This window comes from Catharus ustulatus, chromosome 3 (assembly GCF_009819885.2).
Source record: "Catharus ustulatus isolate bCatUst1 chromosome 3, bCatUst1.pri.v2, whole genome shotgun sequence".
Classification (NCBI taxonomy): domain Eukaryota; kingdom Metazoa; phylum Chordata; class Aves; order Passeriformes; family Turdidae; genus Catharus; species Catharus ustulatus.
Window position 1 is genome coordinate 93022034 of NC_046223.1, and position 15621 is coordinate 93037654.

The following is a 15621-nucleotide window of genomic DNA, read 5'->3' on the forward strand; positions in this document are numbered from 1 at the left end:
AATACTAGTAGGTTCTGCTAATAAACCTCTACTGCCCTCTCCTTTGTAGATAACCATGTTCAGCAGCTCCAGTCAGCATACACCACTTCTCATCAGTTCCAGCAAATGTCTAAGGACTTTCAGGCCTGGCTAAGCAAAAAGAAAGAAGAGCTGAACCAGGCTCGTCCTGTGTCAGCCAAACTTGATGCCTTGCAATCACTAATTGAAGAACAGAAAGATTTTAAGAAGACAATGACCGATCAGATTAGTTCATATGAAAGAATTGTTGCAGAAGGAGAAAGTATCTTACAGAAGACTCAAGGAGATGACAAAGCAGAGATGCAGTCCCAAATTGCAACACTCAAGAATAACTGGGATGAAATTAATAAACAGGTAAAAGAAAGGGAAGATAAATTAGCAGATTGTCTGGAGAAAGCCCTCAAATATAAGCAGCATGTAGAAAACCTACAGCCATGGATAGAGAAGTGCCAAAGCAACCTGTGTGAATTAAAAGTTGGCATAAACCCTGTTGAAATAGAAGATTCTATTGTTCAGGTGAGGGCATGGCAGAAGGACCTGGATAAACACCACGGGATAGTGGAACTGTTAAATAATTCTGCTGAAAGTTTGCTCAATGCAAGTCAAACAGATAAAGAAATTGTTGAAGAAGAAACTAAGGTGCTTAATCAGAATGTGAAAGTGGTTACAGAGCAGTTACATAAGAAGAGAGAGTGCTTGGAAAATATGGCACAGAGACTGAAAGAGTTTCAGGACTCATCCAGGGAAACAGAAAGACAGCTTAAAAGTGCCAAAGAACATCTGGAAGCTCATGACTCACTTGGACCTCAGTCATTCAGTAACAAACACCTGACAATGATGCAGGCCCAGCAGAAAGCCTTGCAAGTTTTAAAGCCTCACGTTGATTTAGCAAAAAAGCTTGCCCAAGACCTGGTGGTAGAAGCTTCTGATTCAGCAGGTGTTTCTGACCTCTTACTCCAAGCTGAATCTTTGGAGCAAGAATACACTGCAGTGAAGCAGCAAGTTGAGGATAGATGCTCATTCCTAGAGACCAAACTTCAGGGAATTGGCCATTTCCAAAACAGCATCAGAGAGATGTTCTCTCAGTTTGCAGAGTTTGATGATGAACTTGATAGCATGTCTCCAGTTGGGAGAGATCTCAAGGTACTGCAATCACAGAGAGAGGACATAAAATGCTTCATGAAAAAGTTGGAGGATCTTATAATGAACAATGAAAACGCTAATAAGAACTGTAAAATTATGCTAGCCACAGAAGCTGAAGCTTCTCCTGATCTTGTGGGTATAAAGAGAGACTTGGAAGCTCTAAATAAACAGTGCAACAAGCTACTAGACAGAGCAAAAGCCAGGGAAGATCAAGTGGAGGGTACTATTTGCCGTGTTGAGGAGTTTTACAGTAAGCTAAAAGAATTTTCCACTCTGCTTGGGAGAGCTGAAGAACATGAAGAGTCACAAGGTCCTGTTGGAATGGAAACAGAGGCTATTAATCAGCAGCTGAATACATTCAAGGTAGGAAGATTGCTTTCTTACTATTATAAAGTATTTTACCACAGTACCATTTTATTAAAAATAATAGTGAAAGGGACTGGTTAAGTGCAGACCTTAGAGGAGTCTTGTTTCACAGCAGTCTGTTCTGCCTGCGTGCATTTTATCTGTTTTAAATGGGGATCTTATGCTCCTTTGCTACGGCTTGGCACACATTGGGAATTTTGCATCTCAGCTCCTGGTTCCTGCACTCCAATTCCCTCTTCACCTCTCTTCACTATCTTGTTACCTCCCATAATCCATCTGCCTTTCTGTTTTTGAGAAACTGCATATTGTCTCTGTCCATGTATTACGCAACTTTCATCTTCACAGTAAGTGTGAATTTTAGACTCCAGTGTTCACATACCAACCCATATTCACTTTGCTCATCTGAGTATTTTAGGGTTTTTTCACCTGGTTTCAGCATATTTAGGTTTAAGATGTTACCTTTTGCCATTTTCTGTTCTGATACACTGACCAGTTTTACCTCACCCTTACCTGAAAACATCCTAATAAAAAGAAAACACGCAAAATAATACCTCTATGATATTAGGATTTTTCTGTAGCATCCTTATCCAAAATGCACTCCAGAGCTTCTGTGTGTACCTTTTTTAATATTCCAGCTAGCAATCCATGTCCAGCTCAAAAAAGTGCATTGCAGTGATGGTGAGTGTTAATTCAGCTTTGCTGCTGAAGTAAGTACAGATACTTGCTTGGATTAGGTTACAAGAAATGAATTTCCAGCACTCACCAGAAAGATTTATAGATGTAAGCAGTGTTTGAAAAAGATCATAAATCTCCTAATGACTATACAGTAGCACTGAATATGCTGCGCTGCTTTGGTTATATAATATATAAAAATATATAATATTGATTCAAATGTTTGTATGATTTGTGCTTTAATTGACACTTAATGATAAAGCCAAACCTTCACTGAAGGATTTGATTAGCCATGCTGTTAAAAATTTGATGACTTTGGAAAAGAGTCATTACATGGCTGGCCCAACAGAGGGTGCATTTTGCTTGTTTAAGCCATATTGGAAAGGAAAATTAAACCAGAAAGCTTTCATCTGGGAATTTAAAATAGAAGTTACTGTGAGTTTTGATGATCTTTGAGAATGCATAAATAGAGACAAAAATCTTGAACAAATACTTACATTATGAGGAGATTCCATTAGACTGGGAGGATTAAAATTGTATGCCAGTCTATCCTAACAAGTCTATCTCAATTTAAAAGAGAAACAAATGGCTTTTCTTTGTATATGGTTAGTAAAACACTTTGGATATTGGAAAATAGCAACAGCTCCTGCTGTGAATGCTCTTGCTTACATTGACCATACAGGACTGGAGTTGTGGACAGTTTGGGATCTCTGATTTTACCACATTTCTTAGAATTTCAAACATTAGGTGCAGCTTCAGATCTTTGTTAATACATACTGTATACAATGAATTTTATATGTAAAAATGTGTATTTAATTGTAAAGAAAAATGTTTCTGGAGTGTCAGAACCTGATGAGTGAATGGTAGGAAAATCCAGTTCCCTGTGTGTTGTCCCAGTGTTGTTCATCAGGGCATTGGTCACAATGCAGTACTTGAGCAGTTTGGGAGTGAATGACCTGTGCAGACCAGCGGGGTGACAGCATCCCTGAAACACAAGAGCTTATGTGGTAAGAAGACAAAAAACCCCTGGAGAGAACAGTGATAGCAGCATGTTTATATCCAGAAGTCTTCTGTAGGATTGTATTTATATTAGATATTTATAAGCTTAGAAATGTGTTTTGCTTGAAGCAACTATTTCAGGTCATGCTTTTGCTTATGATTAAAAACACAAATCCATTAAACAGGAGGTGAAGAATGATGAAAAAGTGAAGGGATTGTTTAAATAAGTGAAAAGCAAATGCAGAAATAAAACAGCAGAGTGAGGAGACTTCGAAGAAAGGAAATAGGGAGACCAGGATGGGAACTTTTACTAAGTGAGAGTGTAGATAGTGAAGAGATACTGATAGCAGGAGGATAGGGATCAACTCTCCTAATGCTTGGTGTCAGTGCTACTGGGGCATATCAAAATTACAGTAAGTAATCTATCTGTTTATACTATTTGCCCTTCCAGAGAGCAGTTCTACCTGAGGCAGCAAACTACAGGAGACTGAATCCCACAGATCCTGCTCCACTCATGGTGTGTTTGTGTTTGCTCACATGTTTGTGCACGTACGCAAACACATAAACCTGAAAATGTGGCTGTGGCCACAAAACCACAGTCTGGCTCCTCATGTCTTTAGCTTCTGTGGTCAGCTACAGTCAGCTTCAATTCCTCAAGAGTAAAGCACAGGAGTTGTTCTTTGGTATAGGTCTATTAACATGAAATCTCCACTCTCTTCAGGGAAGGATCTCGTGTAATGGGCCAGAGGTGGTTTTTGTGGTTTAACCAATTTTTATGTACAAAGAGTTAGAGCAGTGTGCATCTTTTTGGCATGACATTAAAACACATAATGTTTTTAAAAAAATAAACTGGCTTTGAGTTGTGTTATAGATATATATATATATTTAAAATGCATATGCATACTTGTTTTATTTATATTTCTTCTTTGTAATGTACTTATTCCAGTCAGTATAGGGTGTTACATTGAAAGTAGTTGCTGTCAGTGTTAAATTGTAAGTAGTTGCCATAAGTGTTAAACTATATTTATTTACAGTGCAGTTATAAAATTTACTTTCTGTAAATGAAAATCTTCAGAGCACTTAATTTCAAAGTAGAACCATGACTCTTACTTCACTTCAGGAAGAGTATAATCAAATGAAGAGTTTATCTCAATTAATATAAAACACACACAAAAAATTGCTCATTAACTTGGCTTTGTAAGATGCTTTTTACCCCAAAGTCTGTATGTAATGAATAGATTAGTCCTGAAGGGAAATTTCTGTAAATTAGGTTTGTTAAGGTATACTGAGTCTGCCACCATTCTTCAAAAACAAAACAAAAAAGAATTGTGCAAATGGACTAAACCAAACCCTCTGGGTTTGAGTAGCTACACAGTGTTAGAATGTTTGCAGTTAGAGAAGCATTTCTCTCTGAAATAGAGAAAGAACCCAAAGTTGAATTATTTTACATTTTGAAACTTTTTCACAATTCTTTGTACTGTCATTCTTAGTAAGACCAACATGTCACTGTTGCAGCTTTCATGAGCATGTGGTTAATTTGATTTTTGCTTTTATTTTTGGATTAAAAGTAGATATAATCATTAGAGGTTGCCTTCTAATTGGACTTCATGGGAATTTTTAGGTAGCCTGAGTATTCCTGCCAATGAGCTTGAACTAAGATTTTAATTGGCTTATGTTATAGAACCACAGAATTGTTTAGGTTGGAAAAGACCTTTAAGGACATAGAGTCCAATGTTAACTCAGCACTGCCAACTCCATCATCAACTGTACCCCTAAATGCCACATCTGCATGTCTTGTTAGATATGTAGAGGGTGTCAGTCCTCTGATTTTTGCTTTGAAGGCAAATAATGTTGAAAGTGTAATCAGAAGTTTCTCTTTAAGTGTTGCATATTCCATGTGCTGTTTACAAAACCTAGAATAAGATTCTAAAGTCTTCCACAGGATTTACTACAGTTAAGATCTGTATTGAAAAGCAAAGGTAATAGAAGCAAGTATTAAAATTTTTTTAAGAGTTGTGTTTTCAAAGTGACTTTTCTGTCATATGAAAGTCCAGCAGAAACAATGAAAAATGTAAACTATTTTTTAACTGTTAAAATGAGTTTGCTGTTGAACAAAACCAGACCAATCTCAGCTATACCCTTCCCCTGTAGAGACATGCCGCACTTTCTGAATTCAGCAGGGCTCTATCTGGTTTTGGTTGTTTTGGGTGAAAATAACCATGGATGATAGGACCTTTCATCAAAAGTATCTAAGAGTCTTTCCACATCTTTACCATTACAGTATATTCTCTGCTAGAGAACCTAGAGTTGATTATCTGTTTGGCATAATCTAAATGCTATATGGCTGCTTACCAGAGAGGAGGAAGAGAGAATTTGTTTTGCATGACCTTAGTGTTTTGATAGGTAGCTGACTGTTTATTAAGTAAATCAATAAACATGAAGTGTAGTATGTTTGTATTTCTTGCATACAGTGTATCCCGCTTGCTGCTTAATGTGGAAAGCTCAAGCTGACTGTAGTGAATGTGTTAAGTTTCAGCACTAAGTGCCTTATGCTGTCCTTACACTGAGATTTGAATGGTCCCTGTAACTGATGGCTGCTGTCACACCAGCAGCTCAGGTCATTTGGGGTTTGGCTTCTACTGGAGTGGAGCGCCTTGGTCATGGCAGCTCCTCCTGTGCTGGTGGCAAGTTACCTACGAGTTTCCCAACCCTTCCCCTCTGTGATTATGAGCTAGAAGTGTAGGTGCAAAGTGTTGAACTGTATTTAAAAGATGCCAGTTTCCCAAACTGGAATCTTTGTCCTGATTGGCTGGTTTTGAGCTCCAATCTATCCCATTGAAAAAAAAAAAAAAAAAGAAAAAAGAAAAAAAGTCAGATATAGTTAGTTTTTCCCCGATATGTTAATGCTTCTTTCAGTGAGAGCTGGATTCTTCAGGAGTGGCTGCCCTGTCAGCCAACGCCACCCTAAGCTCTGGCCTCGGGGCCAGTGAGCAGACTGAACATAGTCAAAACTGGACTGAACATCTCACTTTGCATGTCAGGTGCAGCAGTGTATAACTATTCCAACACCTAATCTAAACACTAGGCGAGTTGGGCGGATTTCTTTTTTTTTAAATAATACAGAGGTAAACTTTCGGCGTAACTTGGGAAAGGAAGCCTCCGTTGAAATGCCTGCTTTAGGAGACGGGGCGATGGCGTGCGGGCGCGGTACAAGCGCTGCTTCCTTCCCACAGTTTGTCCCGGGCAGGCAGCCGGGCCGAGCGAGGCTGTGGGACCGGGGCTGTGGGAGCGGGGCCGGCCCGAGCGAGGCTGTCGGAGCGGGGCTGTGGGACCGGGGTTGTCGGAGCGGGGCTGTGGGAGCGGGGCCGGCCCGAGCGCGGCTGTGGGAGCAGGGCTGTGGGAGCGGGGCTGTTGGGAGCAGGGCTGTGGGAGCGGGGCCGGCCGCTCCCCCGGCGCTCCAGGCGGGCTGGGGCGGAGCGATGGCACCGCCTGCCCTCGCCAGCCCCCTGCGCGGCACCGGGCGAGCGGCGGAGGCGCGGGCGGCTGGGGAGATCGGGAGGCGGCGGGCAGGGCCGCGGGGAGGGCAGCCCGGGGCAGCCCCGGAGCGGCGCTCGGGGCGCGGGCGGGCCGCGGGCAGATGTTGGTGCCGAGCGGAGCGGGGCGTTCCTGGCGGCCGCAGCGGGGCCAGCCGGGCGGGACGCGCCGGCGCTGCACGGCGGGGGTTTCCCTCTTCCCTCCCCCGGCTCCTCGGCAGCTGCGCCTCGAAGATGAGGAGGAGGCGAGGGCAGCCCGCTAGCTGCAGCTCCTAGTCGGGACCTGCCGAATGTAAACCTGCCGTGCCTTCGGGGAGCGCGCCACGCTCGCTCGGCTCGGCGGCTGCCTTAAAGAGCTCTCCAGGACGGCATCGGGAGAAGCGAAACACTGTTCTTCCGACGGTCTGCCCGAAGGACGCATTGGCTGGACTGCGAGAAAGTGATGCTTTCCTGTGGGACTTGTGGAGGCACCACGAACAAGCCTGTTACAAGAGGAGGATAAGCTGCCTTTAAGATCAAGGTTATTTATAGCTACTGCCAAAAAAGTAAAGGGCTGTTTTATTATTCTTACTGTTTTGGATTTAACTTATTTCCCCCACCGCCAGGATTTTTCTCCGTGCCTTGGTCAGGACCATACAAGCCACTGTGGATTCTGTCCTTTTAAACTGCCACACCATGCTTTATTTATAAAGGAGATGGGACCCTGCAAGCCAGTTAAATGGATTACAGTTAAGCAGTCATGTACAGAAGATAATGTACTGCCTTCTGTAACACTTGTTCATTTGAAGGCTTATTTGGGAGATTTCGGATACAGATTGTGACCTGGAAAAATAAATGAAGCCTTCCACTGAATGTTTGACATATTTGGCTACTACTGGTTTCTACTATAATTTGTTTTCCTTTGACATTGGGACATTTCTGTTGCTTTCTTACCAAAGCACTTTATATTTTGGTGGACTAGGAAACCTCTTATCCAGGTAAAGTAAATTTTAAACGGATGCACTGATTATGAATGACCTCAACCACTTCATATCTTATGGTGTATATTTTTGTATCTATGCATCTTATGCTAAGGGCAAGTTTACTGTTTCTTCAGATTGCTAGTGTTTTTTAAATGTTTGCCCTGAATCTATGAAAACGGAGGTGTGAACACTTTCAACATGGGAAAGCCACTTAGCAGACCAGACTGTCTACGTCAGAATCCTCCATGTGTTGGCAAAGGGGAAGAAGATGAAGATTTAAATATTGAAGACTGCTACGTTCCCCAGAGGTCTATCTATGACACGGTGCGGCTGAATGAACAGATTGATTCAGGCTCCAAGGGCAGCCTCTCTTCGAGGCATTTCACAGACCGGACCTTACCCTACAGTCACAGAACACTGGACATCAGTACTTTGTGCTCCAATGGTGCCCTTACTTCTTCCAGTGTTTTTGAGCTCCGAAGCCGTGAAGCAAACAAGTTAGATGAAAAAATGATCTTTGATGCTCTTAAACTGAACAGTGATATAATTCGGACGGCTGGGTTACCCAAAGCAAAGTCTCACACCGAAAAGAAGGAGCATAGGCGATCCTGGAGAATGCTTGTTCCACCCAGCTTTCCAGATTACACTAATAGAAGTGAAAGCTCCTTTAATGAAACTGCTGATCTGTCAGAGGCAGATAGACTAGGCAAATGCAAATGGGGTACGAATTCTCTAACCTCGGAAGAGGATGACTCTGGTTTGTGCAGCCCTCCAACAGAAAGGGAAGATAAACAAGATACACCATTAGCAGGGGAGCAAACTCAAACACGAAGTCTGTCTTCTGCAGAAGATATCCATGTAGTAGGTCAGTTCAGACCATATATCCCAGCAATTTGCAGAGAGCAGCAAACCCCACTGCTTACAAGCTTAAGTGTTCCTGTCAATGAAAACTGCAGACAGGCTTTGAATGACATTTTACCCTCTGGAAAAGTAAAACAAAACAATGCCCAGACTCGTGAGAGTGATCAGGAAGAGATGGAGGGGAAGTACTCTCACTTACAAGGTTTCAAAGAGAAAATTCTGTTACGTGAAGATCCTCTTCAAGGCGATGGAAAAAGTATTACCCCAGATAAAAATGAAGTGGACAATGCATATGAAGTTTATGAAGAAACTAAAACACGAGTCACAACAGTAGAGGAGGATTATGTGGATGATGTAGATGTTTATTACACTAATGCTGCTGTAAATACTAGTGACTTGGATTTTGCAAAATACGAAATTTTATCTGATACGGAGGAATGCAGTGTAGCATGTACAGGCTCAAATGAAATGGCATTTTCTGTTCAACAGTTTGAATTAGATAGTACTGTAAACTGCCCAAAAGTTTTCCCAGAGAGAAATAAAGGCAATATCTGGACTACTGGCATCCAAGACACCTTGGATACAGTCTGCAATGGCCTCTTGTCTAGCAAGGTAATTAGAAAAAAAAATCCATATATATGTGAAATAGTTATAATATAACCATAAAGATACTTGTTTAAAACTTAAGTTTTGCCATTACCGCAAAAACGTAACTTAAAAGAAATTATAAATTAGGCAGATGCAGTGATCAGTATCACTTGCATAGCACACACGGGGTGTCCAAAATAGATGAAGTAGTCAGTATGGGAAATGAAGTGGGGGCAAGGTCTGGGGGAGTGGTTGTTACTCCAGCTGTTTCGAGCAGGGCTGTTATTGCCCAGCTGGTGCCTGTTGCTCCCGGCTGGAATGAATGGCTCCTCCGAGCTCTGTGCTGGTGGGTGCGCTGTGAGGTCGCAGGCGATGCCATTCAAGGGCAGCTACAGCCCAAGTGCTCAGCCTGAGCAGCCTTACTCATCAAGGTAAAGGCAGCAGTATCAGATGCTTGTGGTTTCCAAAGCAGGCAGATTAAAGGCTCACCGCCTCTTCTGAAAGCTGCCTTGTGCATTTGCGTGCCAGAAAGCAGATCTGACATTACGGTAGTGTTTTACAAGCACAGGATCTTGCAGTGCTTTGTGAGTGGTGGATGAGGTAAGAGAGTAAGGGAAGCTTTGTAATAAGGAAAGGGTGTTTGTCGGGTCTGTAATTTTTTTCTTCCCACTCTGGTTGAAATCTGAGATACTTCAAGCTTTGTTGCTACGTTGTTCTGGTAAACTTTGGCCTCAGCAATAATTGTAATTTATTTTAAGCTTCTCTCCACAAAGAATGTGTGCATTTTTAAAGGGCAGATTATGGAGATCAGTCTCCTCTGTGGTAGGACGTTGTTCTCAAAAGATGTGACTTTATGGCACATAACAGAAGAATTTGTTATTGATTCTGTGTTGAAATGTTATTCTGCCTCCTCCTTACCCAACAGTAAAGAAAAACACAATCATTTTCCTTCTTCTAGGAGCAGCCAACTCATTGCACTCCCAGTTTCATGTAACCACAATCTTAGAGTATTAAGGGTTTTTTGTTGGTTTTTTTAGGAGCAAATCTCTTAGGGATGCTTAATTTATTTTACCCCTCATGTTTAGAGTACTTGCTGTAGCTTCTAGATTAACTTGTCAAGCTGGTGGAAGTGTAGCTGGTGGAAGTGTGCTCAGCCACCTGAGGTCTGCAGCTTTGAAAGCAATCACTTGCCACAGCGTGTTTGGTGCAAAAGAGGAGAGTTGCTGGTACATTCAGAGCGATCTCTGCTTTTCAGGATGCTGAGAAAGGTTGCTTTGAATGCACTAAGTGTACACCAAAACTGTTACTGAATGCTGCTATAGAAATTGAAGGATTTAGGGTCAAAAGTTGAGCATTCTTTAGCATTGTTTATTCATTGGTTATTTTTCACTGGCCTGTGTAATTAATTCAGGGGCTTCAGGCCATTTTCTGATCTCATTGACACTTGTGTCAGTGCAGCTTAATGCTGCTGAATACAAATGGAGATTTACATTGCTGTTGCTAATGGTAATAATCTGACTCTGAAAAGGCCTAAATACCTGCGAGAGTAAAGTAAAGCAAACACAAAACTGCTCAAACTGCTGTTGGGCATGGTCAAAGCCCTGGTAATTTGCAAGAATATCCTTTGAATGAAAACCCATTTTCCTGGGTGTCTGCCGGGATACTGTTTCAACAGCATCTGTAGTGCCTCCTCCTCACTTGTTACCATTAGAAACTAAACCGATCCCAAAATGCCTCTTCCTGCACTGTTTCTTGGACTTAAAACTTTGGTTTTGGTCCCAATATGTAAAAAAAAAAACTCCACTTGTCTCTCTTGGTCTGTGCCATTTTTTGTTAGATTTTTTTGATAGATAATTAAACAGATGAGTTTCTCCAGTCTTTTTGGTTTTCCCTCTCTATCAGAAATTTTCTTTATTTCAACCCCCAAAACTTCCACCCCCTCTCTTTTTCTCTGTCCCTTTCCTTCCTATCTAAAACTACTCATGGAAATGTATGCCATTTCCCCTCCTATGATCTATTGAATTTGCTGTTTAGATTGAGCCTATTCTGTTTAGATTTATTAATGCTTTTTTAAGAAGGTCCTGACAAGGAATGGCTTCCTTTCTTCTAGACGCCAGTTTTAAGCAATGCTTTTGTTGCATACTGTCATGTAAACACCAGATGCATTTTATGACAGAAGTTACCATGTTTTATGTCTCTCTTGGGTTTCTACTGCAGGTATTCCAGAAAGAAGAAATTGAACCCTTGCAAGTAAAACAACAGGAAGTAAATTGGTTGGGTCAGGGCCTTATTCAGAGTGCTGCTAAAAGTACCAACACAGAAAACCTTGAACATGACCTTGAAGATGTCAACACCCGATGGAAGACTCTTAATAAGAAGGTTGTTATCTTGTATACTATCCTGCTTTTATTGTGTTCTGCCTTTTGATTATTTGCTCGCTGATGTCTTTCAAAATACAGGAAATCAAATGCTCACTAAGATTATGAATTGTGTTTGATTTACACAATTACTTTGTTTGTAATTCTAAGGATAACATTTATATTGCTAATAGCCAGAGGTGTTACTATCATTTATAAAGTTTTTGCCAAACTTTCTCTAGGTCTGTCCTGGATTTTTATTCAGGAAACAGTCACAGAATCGTGAAATGGTTGGAATTGGAAAGGGTCCCTGGAGATCCAGTCCTGTTTTTCCGTCATCGTTTGCATGTTTTTTCACTTTGTTGTGTTTGCTCATATACACTGTTGTACCTGCCCAGTGCACAGAGCAATGATACAGCCCAGCTTTGTGTGACTGGTGGAACGTTTCCTTTACAGCACCTTAAGGAGTGTGTTGGTTGAGGCATCAGAAAGTACCACTGCTTTGAAAAACTCCCTGTAGATGTTTTTCTGTACTTTTTGAAAGTCCTCCTTCAGCAGTAGCTGCTGTTGGAAAATGGAGAGAGTGGGGAGTGAAAACAGTGCTCATCTTCTGCTCTCTTCCTGAAAGAGTGGTACAGCAGAACCAGAGACATCTGGGGTTCACATATTTGCCTTCTCCTTTCCTATTTCTATTTCTCGCTGTTGACATTACTGGGCCTTATTAAGAGATGCTACTTGAAATCCTGGCTCATTGTTTCTGTAAGGAAAATAAAGACCATCAAAAGTGCAAACATCCCATCAGTATATTTCATAATACTGTAGCTATATAACGCAGGAGTAACTTGTAAGGAATTACTAGAGCAGGCTGATTTACTGGGAGTCAGTCTGTTCTTTTCATTGAATGTCTCCAACCCCAAGAGATTCATGCTGAATTGTGACATAGTGCTTATGGATTATGAATATTTACAAAAACTACAGTATTTATTAGTGATATTGATAGATGTTCTACAGATTTTGACTAATTATTTCACAGAAATAAAATGAATGGGTGAGATCCTCTCCTGTGTTTTCAGGTTGCCCAGCGTGCTGCACAATTGCAGGAAGCCCTCCTCCACTGTGGGAGATTTCAGGATGCCCTTGAATCTCTGCTTAGCTGGCTCATTGATACAGAAGATCTTGTGGCTAATCAGAAACCACCATCTGCTGAATTCAAAGTTGTCAAGGCCCAAATACAAGAACAAAAGGCAAGTGAAATGGTTTCAGAATCTCTCTCCCTCCACTGGATCAATGAGAATAAATTCCTAGTCTTTGTCAAAGCATAATATCTGTTCAAGTATATCATATTACACTGAGGTGTGCTGAGGTGTTTAAAGGAGCGATCTATTCAAAACTCAAGACTTTGTCTAGGGCTGGGTGAAGTGCTCATCTTCTTGGAGATAAGACAGAGTGATACTGTGCAATCTGAGCTCTGGTTAGAATTATTAACATTATTTGGAAAGGATGTTAAAAATCCATTGGAAAAAGAGAAAGCATAAAATCCAGTATTTGGCCTTTTGAAAGCTAGGCAATAAAACCAAGTAAGTTTTCACTCTAGTACTACCAAGATAAGATTGCAGATTACGGATTTAAATACTTGGCTCTTGATCTTCATGTGGTTGTTGTTGGTAATTAGTTGTAATCCTGTTGGGAAGTGGCCTGTGCTAATGTAGAAACTCTATCAGTGTCATCAACTTTGGCATATTTTAATAGTGGTTATAGAAAAAAGAATGATGATGTAGCTGATGATAAAACATACACTTCATGCAGTTGGACTGTGTGGCCCACTGCCACCCACGTTACAAAGTTATGGCCAGTACAGGTTGTCGTCTTGGGGATACCTGCTACCAAAGGCACCTAGGGAATGGAGGAAGGGAGGATTGTAGACAGAGATGTATTTTATTCTTCATGGAGAAGTTAATGTATTACACTAGATTGGTGAACTCAGTTGTATCTCATATAAGTGATGAGTTGATTATACAACAGTTTTACTATCTATTTTCGCATCTCTTTATGTATCTGAATTACCTCTGTGATGCCAAATTGGAAGGGCATGCACTTTTCCCATAATATTCCTGTAAAATGTAATTTAATTCTTAATAACTGTATTTCTTCAATGGTGTTATGTAGAACACCCTTTTCCTCTATGTGTTCGCTTCTTGGGCTGCAACATATCCTTACCTCAGAGAAACCAGGGTTGTTTTTGGGCTTCATGAAACTCCAGTGTTCCTCAGAAAACAATTGAGAAACTAAAAGGAGCCTGTGTTGGTCAGTGAAGGGGTTGATGTGTGTGTTATGTGTGTCTCTTTGATTAGCTTTGTTCATGTTTTTGTCACGATATAGGCATTGTGGTTTAGATTTCGGTGGGGTTTTTTATAACAGCTTCTCAAGAAGTCTGCTGTTGTTACTTTTGCATTATTGCAATATTTCTTACTAAACTGGTGCTTTATTGCTCTCTTTGTAGCTTCTCCAGAGGCTGCTGGATGACCGCAAGCCCACTGTGGAGGCAATCAAGCGCGAAGGGGAGAAAATTGCGGAGTCAGCGGAGCCTGCTGACAGAGTGAAAATCCTGAAACAGTTGAGTTTCCTGGATAGCCGATGGGATGCCTTGCTCAGTAAAGCTGAAACAAGGTACTTGAAATTCTTTCATGGATTTGAAAAAAGTAGACATAGCATGTGATAGATGCTTAGAAGCAGCATGTGGAACTCTATACTGTGAAGTACTGTCACGCTTTTGATTGCGTTATGTCTTGGTGTCTTGATGTTGACATAATAGGTCCTCTGAGGAAAAAGTGGAGAAAAGTGACCTGAAGAGACCAAAAGCTCTTTAAAAATGTTTAGTCTAATGTGATAGTCCACTAGGACTAACTACATATGTAGCTTCTGAATATTTTATCTCTGTTAATTAATTAAAATGCAAGTGTTTTGAGGGAAGAACCTGTTTTGCAATAGAATCAAGTGCAAATTTTACACCTAAAAAATAATAATGATGTTCTATTGGAACTTCAAAGACTTGAATTACTGCTACAAAGAAGGAGCACTCAATTCTTTCTTTTTTTTTAAAATATCATCTATGATAATTAGTTTCTGCAACTTAGAGGTCATTGTAATGTCAGTTGCAGATGCATGCAAGTGCTGAACTCCCCTAGTTTTCAAGAAAAAAAGGAACTTTAAAGTATATAGATAGATATATTCTAGCAACACAGAAAACCCTATCTCTTAAAAGTCATTGAGGTCCACTTAAAGTTCCAATTGAAAAAAATTGAACGAAATCCATGCACGCAGTATCGGTGTAAATACAGGCTTACATTTATGAGTTGTTGTCAATGTATAAAATACCTATAAAGTTATGAACGGTAAAGTGTCTTTGAGGAAATCTGTGTTGAAAGGGTTACTGAACATATTTTCTGGGTGGGGATTTGAGAAAGACAGTCTTTTTCAGAGTAGAGGAAGGGTGCATGAGACAGATTGGAAAAAGACCTGTAATTGAGAGTAAGACAGGACTTGGGAAGCTGAAGAAAAATTTAAAGTGCACAGTGAAACTTCACAGTGAAGAGCAAATGGTTGTATTGGTACTTAAAGTAGCATTGGACTCACTTCTGCTGTCTTCTGTTCCTTTGGTAGCCTCTCTTTAGCTGAACCTGTTTTGTTACCTCATACTAATAATAGGATTATTTAATCAGTCAACCACTAATAGACCATTATTTCCTTCTTTTCTTTTTTTCTTTTTTATTGAAGGAATCTGACTCATTAGCTGGGGTAAATGTTAATGTCATATTTAATTTAATAATATCCTTCCAGCCTGGTGATATCTAATTACAAATGAAATTGCAGCTTTTTCCAAGCCATCCATTAGCTGCAAGCTTGTCTCCCTTGTTCTTTGTGTGGTCTCTAGAAATGAAGAAGGAATTTGAGGATGTTCCATGTGTTTCAGAGTGTTCCATGGCTAGGAATGTCAAGTCTACCTTGCTTATAAGCCTTGGAAAGCACATATGAATGTAGCTTTTATCTGGAATGAGATCCTCATTTGAAAGACGTTATTGTGATGTTTTCATGTAGAACAAATCTCTCCTAAAAGTCTGCTTG

General features: G+C 40.7%; 1 protein-coding gene across 15 annotated transcripts in view; it reads left to right on the top strand.

Annotated features, from left to right (window-relative positions):
- Positions 1-15621, top strand: part of DST (dystonin) — a 295125-nt gene that overhangs the window by 219797 nt on the left and 59707 nt on the right. For all 15 annotated transcript variants that reach the window (XM_033054020.1, XM_033054008.1, XM_033054006.1 and 12 more), the window contains 4 exons: positions 50-1524; positions 11360-11521; positions 12573-12743; positions 14000-14166. In XM_033054020.1, the coding sequence (XP_032909911.1) occupies positions 50-1524; positions 11360-11521; positions 12573-12743; positions 14000-14166 (1975 nt within the window). The remainder of the gene's footprint in view (positions 1-49; positions 1525-11359; positions 11522-12572; positions 12744-13999; positions 14167-15621) is intronic.